The sequence below is a fragment of the Lytechinus variegatus genome, chromosome 2 (genome assembly GCF_018143015.1).
Source record: "Lytechinus variegatus isolate NC3 chromosome 2, Lvar_3.0, whole genome shotgun sequence".
NCBI lineage: Eukaryota > Metazoa > Echinodermata > Echinoidea > Temnopleuroida > Toxopneustidae > Lytechinus > Lytechinus variegatus.
This window is the reverse complement of record NC_054741.1, coordinates 37,707,774-37,723,139: the sequence shown is the minus strand read 5'-3', so window position 1 is coordinate 37,723,139 and position 15,366 is coordinate 37,707,774. Positions and strand designations below refer to the sequence as shown.

Below are 15,366 nucleotides of genomic sequence, written 5' to 3'. Positions count from 1 at the left end.
CCTCACGAAATAAGTAATTACCGTCCCATCTCTTTACTTCCAACAATATCAAAAATTCTAGAAAAAATAGTATACACAAGACTTTACAAATTTATCAACAAACACAATATTCTAAATTCGAATCAATATGGTTTTAGGAAATATTATTCAACAGACTCGGCTTTACTTCAAATTTATGACAAAATAAGTAATGCCATAGCAAATAAAGAACACGTAATTGGTATTTTTTGTGATTTAAGTAAAGCATTTGATACTCTTAACCACGATATTTTACTCTCCAAACTCAATCATTATGGAATACGAGGCCAATCTCTCTTATGGTTCAAAGATTACTTGAATAATCGAAGGCAATATGTCACTTTTAATAATAATGACTCTGATTCTCTTTTAGTTCAATGTGGTGTTCCACAGGGTTCGATTTTAGGTCCTCTTTTATTTTTACTCTATATTAATGATATTATAAAAACCTCCTCTATTTTGTCATTTGTCTTATTTGCTGACGATACAAATATATTTTATTCTCATCAAGACCTTAATTCATTAAACTATGTAGTAAATCGTGAAATTTACAAGGTGTCTAACTGGTTTAAGGCCAACAAACTTTCTTTAAATACAAAAAAGACTCATTTTATGTATTTCAGACATCAATCTCATAATAACAACACACCGATTTACATTAACATTGACGGTACGCCTTAATTTAGAACAGAAAACCAATTCAAAATTTTTGGGTGTAATTATGGATGAATTTCTGTCTTGGAACCAACACATACACCATGTTACAATGTGCGTTTCAAAAAATATTGGAATCATTTCAAAGTTAAAATTCCTTCTTCCTCATAAAACTTTATTCTTATTATACAATTCGTTAGTTCTTCCATATATATCATACTGCAATATCGTTTGGGCAAACTGTGGCTCTTCTAAACTAAACTCTATATTTAAACTACAAAAAAGAGCTATCCGTATGTGTACAGGCTCACATTATTGGCTCATACTGACCCATTGTTTCACAAACTCAAAACATTGAAAATCTTTGATATTAATAAGATTCAAATTGCTATATTTATGTTTAAGTATTTTAATAATCAACTTCCTCAGTCTTTTAATAATATGTTTAGATTCAACAGGTCTGTCCATTCCTACCCAACCCGCATATCTGGAAACCTCCACCTCACTAACCCCAAATTATTAATAACCCACAAATCCACAAAACCCTACGGTCCCGATATTTGGAACAATCTTCCAGACAATATCAAATCATGTTCAACAATCTACTCCTTGAAAGCTAATATTAAACGTAACATTATTACATCTTACGCAGCCCCCTCTTAAACTTAATATCTCAACTGCTCTCTGCCGCACCTGCACCTATGGGGGAGCAGATTCATCACCTCAAACAGCAAAATAGCCCGAATCCTTCCGCCAGTGAAAATATAGTCCAAAATTGGTGATATTTCTTCCCAATTTGGGAAAAGGAAGTTCAGTAATTACCAAAAATAGAATCAGTGTTAGATGGACAATCATATGCATACACTTTGTCAATCAGCCATATCAAAATAAAAAAAAAAGCAATGGGTTGTCTCGAATGAATATCTATGGCCTGCCACTAGTGATTAGGCCCGTGTAACCAGAGCTACAGGGCAGAGGGGGGCTTTATCTCTCATTGATAGGGGAAAAGAGGACAAACATGAGTAGGAGAAGGGGGAAGAAATATAAAGAAAGATAAGAAATTCTAATGTGTAAAAAATGGTTTATGTCGTGTAACTATAGGCCTAAACACACACGCTATATCTTCCTGGCTGAAATAATTTTATCTAAAAAGAGTAAGATTTATCCAGCAAAACGCTGAAAATTTAATTAAATTCTGATGACTAATTACGAATATGTTAAATATGAAAGTTTTGCAATATTTTCTTAAACAGTTGTGAGCAAGCCGTCATGAGTATGCATTGGATGACCGGCTTATAACATCATGTCCCAAATTTCTCATGTTTTCGTATGATATCATGATTATTTAATATTTACACATGTATGTCTTGGAGGACAAAATTTGAATAAATTTGTTGTTATGATCAAATAAATAAGAATAAGTAGGGATATGGCATCATCAGTTTGCTCATTATTCATGAAGAAATGCATAGAACTCTTTCACCGAAATAATGTGAAAGAATTAAAATGTCATTACTTTATCATTCCTTGTCCAAGTCTGATGTCATTTCAGTATTTTATTTGTCTGATTTTACCTTACCTGTTAAAATAATTCACTGTCAGCATAGAGTACCTCTTTAAGAATAATTATGGCGAAATCAACCCTTTCCCCTCTCTCAAGAAAATACCCTGATATTTACCGATCTCCATAATAATGTACTGGTCAGGTATAACTTTGTAAAATTAATATACTGTATCATGGGGAGAAGAGGAAATTAGCTGCAAAATTATGCAGTCTTGTGGCAGAATAATGGGAGAGGTAGAATAGCATGTTGTTGGCAATTTAAGTTATTATATAGCCTGTGCAATTGTGTGAAATTATTAGCAAAACTACTGCAGACTCGCTTCGATAAATCTATTGATGCAGAATATTCACACGATATCAATTGCGTATCATCTGAATGATATGCTTCCCCCTAAACTGGTATTGAATTCTTTCAATTTCACTCTCATTTAATATTTAGGAGAAAATGCACATTCATGTCAATATCATTGTGGAGGATAATGGAAACCTTTTGCATCTTTTATTATCATGATTATAAAAAAATATCAAAATTACAGTGGATCTAAAATATTGATGTTATCCATGTCTCTGATGGTGGGAGAGAGGGGTGAAACTAATAACATTATCGTGTTCTTTTAATTTACTGTTTCATGTCAAATTCACATTAGACGTAGATGTTCATTAGGCTAATTGGGAATTGCTTTGAGTGCTATTTTTCTTACATTTTGTAGCCAGGTAACCCGCAACAATTATTTACTTGATGGATAGGAAAATCATGTTACTTAAAGGTTCATTAGAACATGTCATATGATAAGAAAGTCAAGGAACTTTATGTTCATATATCGCTATCAAAATAATCACATCACTCAATTTCTACTCTGTATTTCATGATTTCCATATGAGTAACCCCCCCCCCCTCTCGCCGTTTGAATAATTATTGACTTCGTATATACATCGTGTCTGACCAAAACGTTAATGGCACTCTAGATGGGACACGCGGCTGTAGAACATGTATACTATAACCTATGAGAATTTTTCTATCATAAAATTGATTGTATAATTGTTCACTCATACGACCACTGTTTTGAAAATAAGGCATTAGTATTCCGATTTTGATTTGATTGTTAATATCAAAAGGGATGAAATTCCATATGAAAAAAACCCCCACCAATATTCTGAGTGCCTATAATGTGCATTGTTGATACGCGGCTAAAGCTAAGGAGGAGAAATGCATGCATGATTTGGGTTATTTGAATGATCATGTACAGAAATAGAAGGAATGAGGGTTTTATAGTTATGTCAAGATATGCAATGGGATGAAAAATTGCTTTAATATTACACAACAGATCGCTTTTCAGTCTCGTTCTTTGGAAATTTAATATTGTGTTTCTTTTGTGTCCATGTCCACCCGATTCCGCCTGAAAACCAGGTTAAGTATATAGTCTAACCGAATTAGCGTCAAAAAATAGGCTACACGTTAACCTTCAAGCTTTTCAAATCATATTATGAATATAGATTTTTCCACATATGTGCCAAATCGTGTCTAAGTAATCTGGAAAATCTTAAATAAGGAAGCTACCCCATCCCCCAAAAAATTCAAAACCGAGGCAAAAAAAAAGAGAAAAGGGAAAAAAAAAGGGTGAAATGTGATATTATTTTTAGAATATTATGTCAAAATCTATCACAAAATTAGATTTTTGTAATAATTTTTATTAATCCTCGCTCGCTCTAAGCATTGCTTGATAGGCCATATCTGTCCCTCTCAAAGTTTTTGACGGATTACGCTACTGATTAGGATAGATAGCAGGTGTAAAATATGATATTCTAAGAAGGTATAGAAATGTATATACGTTAATGGCAAGAATGTACGAAGATAATAGAAGTCCATGCATGACCACGATGTCTCGCCGATGTCATACGATTCATCGCAACAGTATTCAAGGACACAGGAAATTATCAAAATATTAATCAGTATGATAGAAGAGGGTATATCATCACTCTTAAACAGTTCAAAGGGATATCATTTTCTTTAGAGAAAAGACAGTGTGATGTGATCGTGAACATAAGCTCAGAATTGATATAGAGAAGCTAATAAAGCTAATTCTCTAATTGTGAAAATACAATATTAAATTTGTGTTTCTCGATTCATCGATTGTTCACCTGTCTCTCCAATTAACATGTTATAATAATTTTATGTTCATAACATGGCCATACGCAGTGAGGGGGGGGGGCAGTTGCCCCTCCCCCAGAAAATTTGGAAACCTACTTTTCTTTTTACTGACAATTTTCATAATAATACCTAAAGTGTGCACGAAATCCTTTTATTTCACTTTCGAAAATGCACAAGCACCCCCATGAGGAGCTCGCTTTTTTAGTTTCTTTGATTTTTTACGCGTCTTGCCCCCCCTCGGAATTTTTTCTGCGTACGGCCATTTTTCTGAAATTAATCCGATTTAAAAATAGCTTGGCTAACAGAGAGAATGTAATATTAATGTTGCCTAACATTTTAAGTGTGTCGGATTAAAACATGTGTGCACATGGGAAACTAATTAGATTAACAAAGCATTCACCATTATTGTATCTGTGATGTAGCTATACCTGTAGATTATTTAACTCCCGATCCGCAAAACAGTGAACAATTTTCTTAGCGAAGTATTATGTTCATATTGTAAATAAGTCATGTTGAAGAATTGCACTTGTCACATGTGTGACTAACAAAAGAATTGTTAAAAAAATGAGGTCGAGCAAATGGTTATTTTCCCAGAGATTCCCTCAGCCTGAGTTTCAATTATCATGTGGAAGGATCGTCGACATGTTAATTTGTTTCCGAAAACTGCCTGGCGTGGAACGATTTGAAAACACCGTTTGGAGGAATATCTGACCCAATTTCCTTCGGAAATGCTAACGATCCTTTCATTAACTGTTTTCATTCCAAGTAGGTTGATCTTCATTTAGAGTAGAAAATTGTCAATGGCTTTTTCGTGTTTTTTTTCGAACTCAAGTTAAATTTATGCATTTTTACGACATAAAACGCAGAGGTTGTTCTTTTTTGTGTGTGTGCTAATTCGGAAGATTCTGTGTACACCGTGCATGTATCTCCAAAGTACATTTAATCGGTCTATATGCTAACAGGTTGCATTTTCAAGAATACATGTGTTCCTTATTGTAATAGCAAAATTAACCACCTAAACTTTTTTTAAACCATGATCGATGTCTATTACTGGCAAAAATGTTATTCCATGTGCTCTTTGATATAAAGATTATATCGAAATCCAATACTAGAAAAAATTAACCATTTAATATTAATTCCACGAAATGTTGTAGAATGGAGGTCGCGTCTATCACAAATAGAATTGATATTAATTAATAGAGAATTAAAAATGTCTTCATTAATGGATCATGTAAATGATATGGTATATTAGACTTTCGCTTGAATTTAAGAAACGGATACAAGCACAACATTGATAATATGTAAAAGGAGAGTCCACGTCACATACTGATAAAGTAAAATACGCTACATTTTAGTCAGGAAAGGTTTGTATACCAACCATATCATAAAGCGTTTTACATTATCTTTTTTTTACAAGAATCAGAGATCAAAGACTGACCCATAGTGCTCCGTATTTTCAAATTTAAAAGATAGATGCTATCCCATTGGTATTACACCTTTCTCGCCAAATTTACCACCCATTTAATCAATAATTCACTTTGCAAAATCAGGTTACGAGTATAGATTTACTTATAACAGTGTCCTCTCTTTTCTGTTATTGGATTAACAAATATATTTAGGTGTTTCCGGTGATATAGGTACATGCCTTTTCTGAAGACATCGGTCAGGTATCTCACGAAGGCGTCCATGTAACTTCAGAGGTCTTGATTTGATTATGAGATAAGTGATGTACCTTTATCCAGTTAGGGAATATTACTCCTACATAAAAGAATCCGCATATTGCATTCAAGGACAATAACATCATTCTATATTTCAAATTTGAAAATTAACGGATGTGAAATGGGATGATTTTTAGATGTCAACTGGTTGGAAGAGATTCCATTAAAAAAAGGAAGTTGGTTTTAAGAGGGACAGAAGAGAGAGAGAGAGGGGGGGGGGGGAGATGAGACAAAAGGCAACTTAAAGGTGGTATTTTTAAAGCTTTCAAACGTTTCCGATTATCCAAAAAAAGGAAAGAATATTAATGGTAGTAATTTTCGAATGATTTGTAAGGTTTGATTACCTATAATCAGTGTTTGTGGTGTTTTTTTTAGAATTCTTATCAATGACAGATCAAACTTATTGTGAGAATTTAATCTTTTTGATTAATGGGATGATTAGGCTTTAAAATATGTTATCTGTTTTATTTGCAAATTAGGAGCTATAACAGATGCATTATTTGATTTAAGGGGTGAACAATATCTTCCGATTATCCATTAAGCACGTAGCACAATCCATTCCTCTTTGATTTTCCAAATATTATCGGCTGTTTATTGTTAAGACGCAATATTGTAATTTTAAAAATGCCCTTCCTATCATTAACCCTTAATAAACATGGTATTTCCAGTGGTATATATCTTTACCATTCGCGTGGTCGATTTACGGAGATCATTATTACTTGGGCATTTGAAATTTTCCTCAAATTGCCTGGTTCGGCATGATATGAAAATGTTAAGCAATCGATGCTGAAATGCCATACGGTTCAATGAATAAACAATCAGGATAATTCTTTTACTGGGATACGGAACCCGCTTAGCCTGCGTGTTGGTGCGAAGTGTACGTCACATTATCACTTAATTCGAAATAAATTGAGTTATAATCAGCCAACACGCCAAACTCTCTATCTCTCTCTCCATATATGTCAGTTCAACCGGGAGGCCAACTATCGGCGGTAAATAATACGAGAAATAAAGGTGGTTCATAATCATACCACTTCAATTTCCTCAATATTTGAATATATATCCCACTTACGAACTTTATTTCAGGCACTTTTTGTTTTAACAATACAATTGCAATACGCATCAATCTTGCTAATTTAGATTCATTTAGCACAATCCTGACAATGCAACTTCATAAAGGTCAATTTGGTACAACAGGCCACTGCCACTTCAATACGGATCACATTCGTTATCTCGTTAATTGTACAAAGGTCTTGGAAAATTAGCTAAAACTATTTACGCTATTTCATTTTCACATAATCCATATAATCTGATTGCTGAGTTTTTGAGCAACAACAAAAAAATATAGAAGAAGATTTTACGGGTATTTTTTTTAGAAGATTCAGAATTGACTCGGAAAAATGAATGTGAAATGATCGCTGAAATATCAGGATAGTAGCGTACCGTGGGTCACGGCGTAGGGGGAGGGGGCACCAGCAAAAAATAAGTTAATTAGTTGGCGCACGAAGCGCGCTTAATATCCAGGTATATTAACCTAATAGAGATATTTTAAGGAATGTGCCATTAAAGGATATGTATCGCACTGTGATCAAATAACGCGAGCGCGAAGCGGGAGCTTAAAACTGTTGATATTCAGACCTAAAAAGGTAATTGTAAGTAATTTTTTAAAATCATGATACGTATACCTGTCTCGCTAAACAAACAATGTGAGCGCGAAGCACGAGCTGAAATTTTTTATATAGTGACCCCAAACAAGGTTATTTTAAGGACTGTTTTTAGGAATTCATGATAAGTTTACATATCTCACCATAGTCATCTAATGTGAGCACCAAGCGCGAGCTGATTTTTTTTTCCAGAATTACACCTAAACACATGAAGCGCTTTTTGTAGTCACTGTAATTTTGAACATCGCTATATAATCAAATACTGCGTGTGCGAAGCGCGAACTGAAAGTTTTTTTTATATTCAGACCTTAAAAAATGATATTATAAGCAATTATTTGTAATCAGACCCGAAGAGGGGCATTCTAAGGCTTGTTTGTGTATTCATTAAGACCATACGTATTTCACTAACCAAACGATGCGAGCTGGAAAAATGTGATATTCAGATCTAAAAAGGGGGACATTGTAAGCAAATGTTTGTAATCAAACAGACCTGAAGAGGGGCATTCTCAGGCTTGTTTGTAGGAATTCATTAAGACCATACATATTTCATTAACAAACAGATGCGAGCGCAAGGCGCGGGCTACAAAAATGATATTCAGACCAAAAAAAGGGGAACATTTTATGGGTTGTTTTTTAGGAATTAAATCCAATGATGCGAACTTAAGCACTGACTGGAAATGTTTTATATTCAAGATCTTAAAAGGGGGCAATCACTTTAAGAAGTCATGAAAAAGAAGCATATGTCACTACATGAAATAATAAAAGGAAATATAGGTGGTGTATATACTGACTGAAAATGGGATGTTTTAGTATTATTTAATCCCCTTGAACAGGATTATTCATCTCATTAAAGGGATGGTCCGGGATAAATCGAGTAAAATTCACTGAGAAAAATCCCGAAAATAAATCGGATAACAAATAAGAAAGTTATTGAATTTTAGAGTTTAGCAATATTTTGTGAAAACAGTCGTCATGAATATTCATTAGGTGGGCTGATGATGTCACATCCCCACTTGTTCTTTTGTATTTTATTATATGAAATTAGGTTTATTCATTTTTTTTCCTCCAAAAACTAGAAAAATTGGATTGACAACTAATTTAGTGCATTAGATATAAATTGCTGCAACTTATTTTATTATCAGAGAGGCATATTATTCACAAAAGTATGAAATAATGAAAACAATATGATTTTATTCAATAACATAAGAAAACGGAAAGTGGGGATGTGACATCATCAGCCCACCTAATGAATATTCATGACGACTGTTTTCACAAAATATTGCTAAACTTTAAACTTCAATAAATTTATCATTTGTTATCCGATTTTGATGAAATTTTCGGCATTTTGCTCAGTGAATTCTACTCTATGTATTAAAATATAAATATTTTCAGTCCGGACCATCCCTTAAACCAGAAACAAATTATGTTTCATTAAGTTATTAACAAATATTTCTTCTGTAATATAATTATGCATAATTTATTTTTCCCCCCCCCCAATACGTTTCCTTTACTTTCTCCCTATGTTTCTCCCCCCATTTTTTTGCCAGCCGGTGGGGGGAGGGGCACGTACCCCCTCCCCGTGATTACGCCACTGTTTCAGGGAAAAATTGTCATTCATTTTGATTGTTAGCAAATTTATTTTGTGTTTCAAACCTTCATGGATACTTTGATATCTTCTCATCTCAAACAGATTTTGTTGTTTTTGTCATTTTGAAATACCTTGGAAATATAAGTAAGATCGATAGTATATACATATACGTATATATATGTTTTGGAATTGTTTGAAGTGGGAACCTTTTCTGACTTTATAACATTTCAAATTTCACGTTGTTTTAAATCAATGTATAATTGATTAATTTTACAGTTTCTGAGCGAAAGAAAAAAAGAATCTGTTTTGCTGATAGTCCGTTGAATATGAGGAACTGATACCATAAGTTACAATTCAAAATTATTTACTTAGAATTATAAATACGTTGAATGATTATTTTTCTTTTCATATTCTTTTCAGACTAAAGCAACCGACAATGAAGGATTTCGAACAGAACTGGAGGAGCTCAAATACAACCGTACCCATGTGAACTGAAAAACATTGTAGGCTTCATCTACTCAAACCATTAACAAGAATACTGGTAGCTGGTGATGAAGTAATGAACATGAATTTCATTCAAAGAACAGGTCCAATCTTGCTTTTCGCAGTCATTTTTTCAGTTCAGACTCTTTCGCTAAAGTCTGCAGAGAAAATGACGACAGAGGCAGAGGACACAGGGAAAGTAAGACATGAAGAAAATGATGTTTATAGCAGCATTGTTCCACATTTGATGGCAATGTTCACCGGTTGGAAACAAAAAAATATGAATGAAAGAAAAGGTGAACTGGAAAACCTGTATTTAATTCGAGAGAAAAGATCTGGAGGAACTCCGGAACCAACAGCAGAAGGAGAAAGTGAACCCGAACCAACTGCAGGAGAAAGTGAACCTGAACCAACTGCAGAAGGAGAAAGTGAACCTGAACCAACTGCAGAAGGAGAAAGCGAACCTGAACCAACTGCAGAAGGAGAAAGTGAACCTGAACCAACTGCAGGAGAAAGTGAACCTGAACCAACTGCAGAAGGGGAAAGTGAACCTGAACCAACTGCAGAAGGAGAAAGTGAACCTGAACCAACAGCAGAAGGAGAAAGTGAACCTGAACCAACAGCAGAAGGAGAAAGCGAACCCGAACCAACAGCAGAAGGAGAAAGTGAACCTGAACCAACTGCAGAGGGAGAAAGTGAACCTGAACCAACAGCAGAAGGAGAAAGTGAACCAGAACCAACAGCAGAAGGAGAAAGTGAACCCGAACCAACAGCAGAAGGAGAAAGTGAACCTGAACCGACTGCAGAAGGAGAAAGTGAACCTGAACCTACTGCAGAAGGGGAAAGTGAACCAGAACCAACTGCAGAGGGAGAAAGCGAACCTGAACCAACAGCAGAAGGAGAAAGCGAACCAACTGCAGAAGGGGAAAGTGAACCTGAACCAACAGCAGAAGGAGAAAGTGAACCAGAACCAACAGCAGAAGGAGCAAGTGAACCCGAACCAACAGCAGAAGGAGAAAGTGAACCTGAACCAACAGCGGAAGGAGAAAGCGAACCCGAACCAACAGCAGAAGGAGAAAGCGAACCCGAACCAACTTTAGAAGGGGAAAGTGAACCCGAACCAACTGCAGAAGGAGAAAGTGAACCCGAACCAACTGCAGAAGGGGAAAGTGAACCTGAACCAACTGCAGAAGGAGAAAGTGAACCCGAACCAACAGCAGAAGGAGAAAGTGAACCTGAACCAACAGCAGAAGGAGAAAGCGAACCTGAACCAACAGCAGAAGGAGAAAGTGAACCTGAACCAACTGCAGAAGGAGAAAGTGAACCTGAACCAACTGCAGAAGGAGAAAGTGAACCCGAACCAACGGCAGAAGGAGAAAGTGAACCTGAACCTACTGCAGAAGGGGAAAGTGAACCTGAACCAACTGCAGAGGGAGAAAGCGAACCTGAACCAACAGCAGAAGGAGAAAGCGAACCAACTGCAGAAGGGGAAAGTGAACCTGAACCAACAGCAGAAGGAGAAAGTGAACCCGAACCAACTGCAGAAGGGGAAAGTGAACCTGAACCAACTGCAGAAGGAGAAAGTGAACCCGAACCAACTGCAGAAGGAGAAAGTGAACCTGAACCAACAGCAGAAGGAGAAAGCGAACCTGAACCAACTGCAGAAGGAGAAAGTGAACCTGAACCAACTGCAGAAGGAGAAAGTGAACCTGAACCAACTGCAGAAGGAGAAAGTGAACCCGAACCAACGGCAGAAGGAGAAAGTGAACCTGAACCTACTGCAGAAGGGGAAAGTGAACCTGAACCAACTGCAGAGGGAGAAAGCGAACCTGAACCAACAGCAGAAGGAGAAAGCGAACCAACTGCAGAAGGGGAAAGCGAACCTGAACCAACAGCAGAAGGAGAAAGTGAACCCGAACCGACAGCAGAAGGAGAAAGTGAACCAGAACCAACAGCAGAAGGAGAAAGTGAACCTGAACCAACTGCAGAAGGAGAAAGTGAACCAGAACCAACAGCAGAGGGAGAAAGTGAACCTGAACCAACGGCAGAAGGAGAAAGTGAACCTGAACCAACAGCAGAAGGAGAAAGTGAACCAGTACCTGAACATGAAGGTGAACCAGAACCCTTTTCAAATTCAACCGCTGAACCAGAACCAGAAGGAGAGCCTTGGCCCGAGCCTGGACCAGATTGGAATAAAGCTTTTGACTTGCTTGGACCGGCTTGGGGCTTACATATATATGGTTTTGCCATCGGGTTTATACTTGTTGGGACGTATGCCAGTCATGTTGTCATGAGTGTCTTTGGAGACAGGCATCGTACGGGCTCCAGGTCACTTACTGCAACCTTAAACACACTTCTCTTAATATTTGGGGTCACTCGGTCCATCTCACTCTTTGTAAATCCATACGGAGCGCGAGAAAATACACCAATTCTCCTCTCCCGCATGATGTGGTCCATTGGGTTTCCTTGTCTCACAGCTGTTCTTTCCACACTGTTACTCGTTCTTATCGATACAACAAAGGTTTCTTTGGCGCCTCCTCGCTTTCAAAAATTCTCTGCTGTTGCACGAGTTTGTGGTGTACACTTCTTAGTAGTTCTAGGAACGGACGTTCTCGTTTCATTTTTCATCGACATGAAAGGGTTGCTGCTTATGTGTCAAATAATCTACATAACATGGAGTGCACTTTTAGCGGTTGGTTATTTCAGGGTCAGTCAACTCATCAAAGCGAATTTCAAGTCTAGTTTGAGTCAGAAGAAAAACATGCAAGGCGAGTATACAATATTATATATTTATGAAGCTACCAAAATGATGTTTGTTAGTTGAGTTCGGTTGTGAATATTTTTCAATATTTATATGTATATATATATATATATATTACAAAGGAAACAAGCATGTTTGCTGTGTAATTTTTCCCCATGTTGGGCAAAATGCAAATTTAAAGTGTAAATGTCAAGGCAACATTGCATAAAATTCACAAAGTGTTTGGTTCTATTTTACCCAGCAAGTATACATGTATCCATTTCACCCGATGTTGGGAAAACTGTTTTAAGAGTGCATAGATTGCGGGTGCCTTTTTTTTTAGTTGATTGCTCTATTAAACTCCACACCAGTGAGGCATACATTTAAATCACCATGGAATATGATTATCAATTCCTGTTTTGATGCTTATACACTATTCTCAGTTGTTTCAAATTGGCTCTCCAAACACAAATACACCCAAAATCACAAATAAACTCACACATGCACCGCACATGCACACTCCTACCCGTTTACAGTCTTAATTTTCGAGCGAAGTCAGTTTTGGAGTGTAATGCAAACTAAAATGCCAACATGGTGAGCTAACTCAATGACTGGAGTTGCTAGGTTACTGATATTGGTATAGATCATTTGAATGTGTACTTGATGAGCTAACCAAGCACTTCACCGTTTATTTCAAATAAAAACACTTTCCGTGGATGGCCTAATTCAAACGGCATTGTTCAATAATCTCCCTACCATTGTAGAAGTTTATACACCTTTCCCTTCTCTGTCTGTTCTAGGTATGTCAAATAATCAGACCTTGTTATTACTCAGTCGTACCATTAAATTAAAGATGACTCCACACAAAATATTCAGTCTGAACTCTGTCGTTCTATACTATAAATGCATTGATATGATATTGATTACCTTTCGGGTATAACTAGTAGATCAATATGCAGGTGACTCGCATGTGTCGTGTAGACAGTATAACTACATGGGCAAACTTGATGGATCTCCTTAACGATGCATCGAGAATCCCACATTCACACGAATTGTGAGGGACAAGCTAAATAACATGGTCTGCATTGCAATTTAAGGTCATAGCTATGAGCATCAGCCATGCATTATCATGAAGTATGATTTTTATTATTCAATTTTACTTGATGAAGCAAATAAATCGACGCCACGGAGAAATATTTTTGGGTAGATTTTTGTCATATAAAAAAGAAAAAAAAGAAAACAAATTTGAAAACTAACTTAAAATATAATTACACGTGAAATATTGACTATACAAGGATTCTAAAGGCAATTATTATTATTAATACTGTTATTGTTGTTGTTGTTGGTTTTTATACAGGAAGTCAAGATAAGAAAGCCATGCGTCTTCATCGCAACATCATGGTATGCAGTGGGATAGCCGTTGCGAGCTGCTCGACTCACATATACGGTGCATTTGGTGTGTTTGGTATCTTCTCTGACCTGGTGGTGGTACCAGCCTGGCCTTGGTGGGCGTTCCAGAGTCTTATGAGACTTGAGGAAATCCTCATGGCTGTTCTTGTATTTATACTCGCGGGTAAAGCGAAGAAGGTGAACGACGTCCGAGACGCAAAGAGAACTGGTATCTCCAAGATTTTCCATTCAGCCATTGAGCGTTTCAATCCTGGCGGGAGATATGCCAGAAGAAAGCAGGTGTCGCCACTGACGTCAGCAACAGAGTGTAGAGGGACGCCCTCTCAGGGTAGGGTTAAGAGGGCCTGGCCCAAGGGAAAAGAGGTTACTAGTTGTGTTGGTAGTGTTACTGTTGGAGACTTCGGTGCCCTACCTCCTGTTCGGTCATAGGTGCAGCTGAAGAGACATGTTTACCAATGCACTCATTAATGACTACCTTTTAAAACCAACGTTCTACACGACAACCTGAAATCTAGCCATAGACTTGCCAGACGTAGCAACGGGTAATATCATATTGAAATATGCTTACTTGAGTTCAGCACGGATGTTCTGTACCATATTATCAATGCGAACCCCACTCTCCAAAATAAAGATAAGGGCACTTTGGTTGAATAATTTAAAGGAAACCAAAACCCAAGAAGAGAAGCAATCTTATTGGAAAGAGTAAAATGAGAGAAACAATTAAAAAAAAGTTTCATCAAAATCGATTATGAAATAAGAAAGTTACGGACGATTAGAAAGTCTTGTTGTACTTACTATGTGGATCCTCAAATTGGCAAACGTGCTTCAAAATGGCTGAGTTTGTGGACAACTCTCCATTTGTGTTCTACACAAATTTTCAGATTTCCCCCTCTATTTTACATATTTCATATTTTCTCCTCCTGACCTTGACATATATGGTGTGGATTATATTTTCCCATGACATCTTGTGGTGCTCAGTAGGAGGCAAGATGTAATTTGAAAGATAATGAGGAAACTCTGAAAATTTGTGTACAAAACAAATGGAGAGTTGTCCACAAAATCAGCCATTTTGAAGCACGTTTGCAAATTTGAGGATGCCCATAGAAAGTTCAACAAGAGTTTTCATACTCCCATAACTTGCTTATTTCATAACCGATTTTGATGAAACTTTTTTTAAATTGTTCCTCTCATTTTACTCTTTCCAATAAGATTACTTCTATTCTTGGGCTTGGGTTTCCTTTAATTGCATTACATTCTAAAAAAAAACCTATTGGGTAAGAATACTCCATGAGGGTAATTATGTGTCCAGCCAACATTAGGAATTTCTTTTTGGCATTTTTATCTATCCAGTGTAATGAAAATTGTGCCCCTTCTGAAA

The 15,366-nt window shown here is 36.5% G+C and overlaps 2 protein-coding genes across 2 annotated transcripts; both read left to right on the top strand.

The window, feature by feature from the left end:
- Positions 1-10,007: 10,007 nt before the first annotated feature.
- Positions 10,008-10,938, top strand: LOC121406802 (transcription factor SPT20 homolog). Its single transcript, XM_041597672.1, has 2 exons — positions 10,008-10,037; positions 10,165-10,938. The coding sequence occupies exons 1-2, from the start codon at positions 10,008-10,010 to the stop codon at positions 10,936-10,938; spliced, it is 804 nt and encodes a 267-aa protein (XP_041453606.1).
- Positions 10,939-10,941: 3 nt separating this feature from the next.
- On the top strand, positions 10,942-14,641 carry LOC121406801 (the record flags this gene model as incomplete). The annotated part of the gene is made up of 3 exons (XM_041597671.1): positions 10,942-11,361; positions 11,394-12,606; positions 13,936-14,641. Coding segments are annotated over 3 exons (2,115 nt in total), but the record flags the coding sequence as incomplete, so codon positions are not given.
- Between the last annotated feature and the right edge of the window lie 725 nt (positions 14,642-15,366).

Bases quoted from the DNA above. Each gene is read 5' to 3' on its own strand.
- LOC121406802 (XM_041597672.1), top strand. From the start codon at position 10,008: ATGACGACAGAGGCAGAGGACACAGGGAAA. The intron at 10,038-10,164 runs GTAAGACATGAA...ATTTAATTCGAG, and splicing joins AGGCAGAGGACACAGGGAAA to AGAAAAGATCTGGAGGAACT.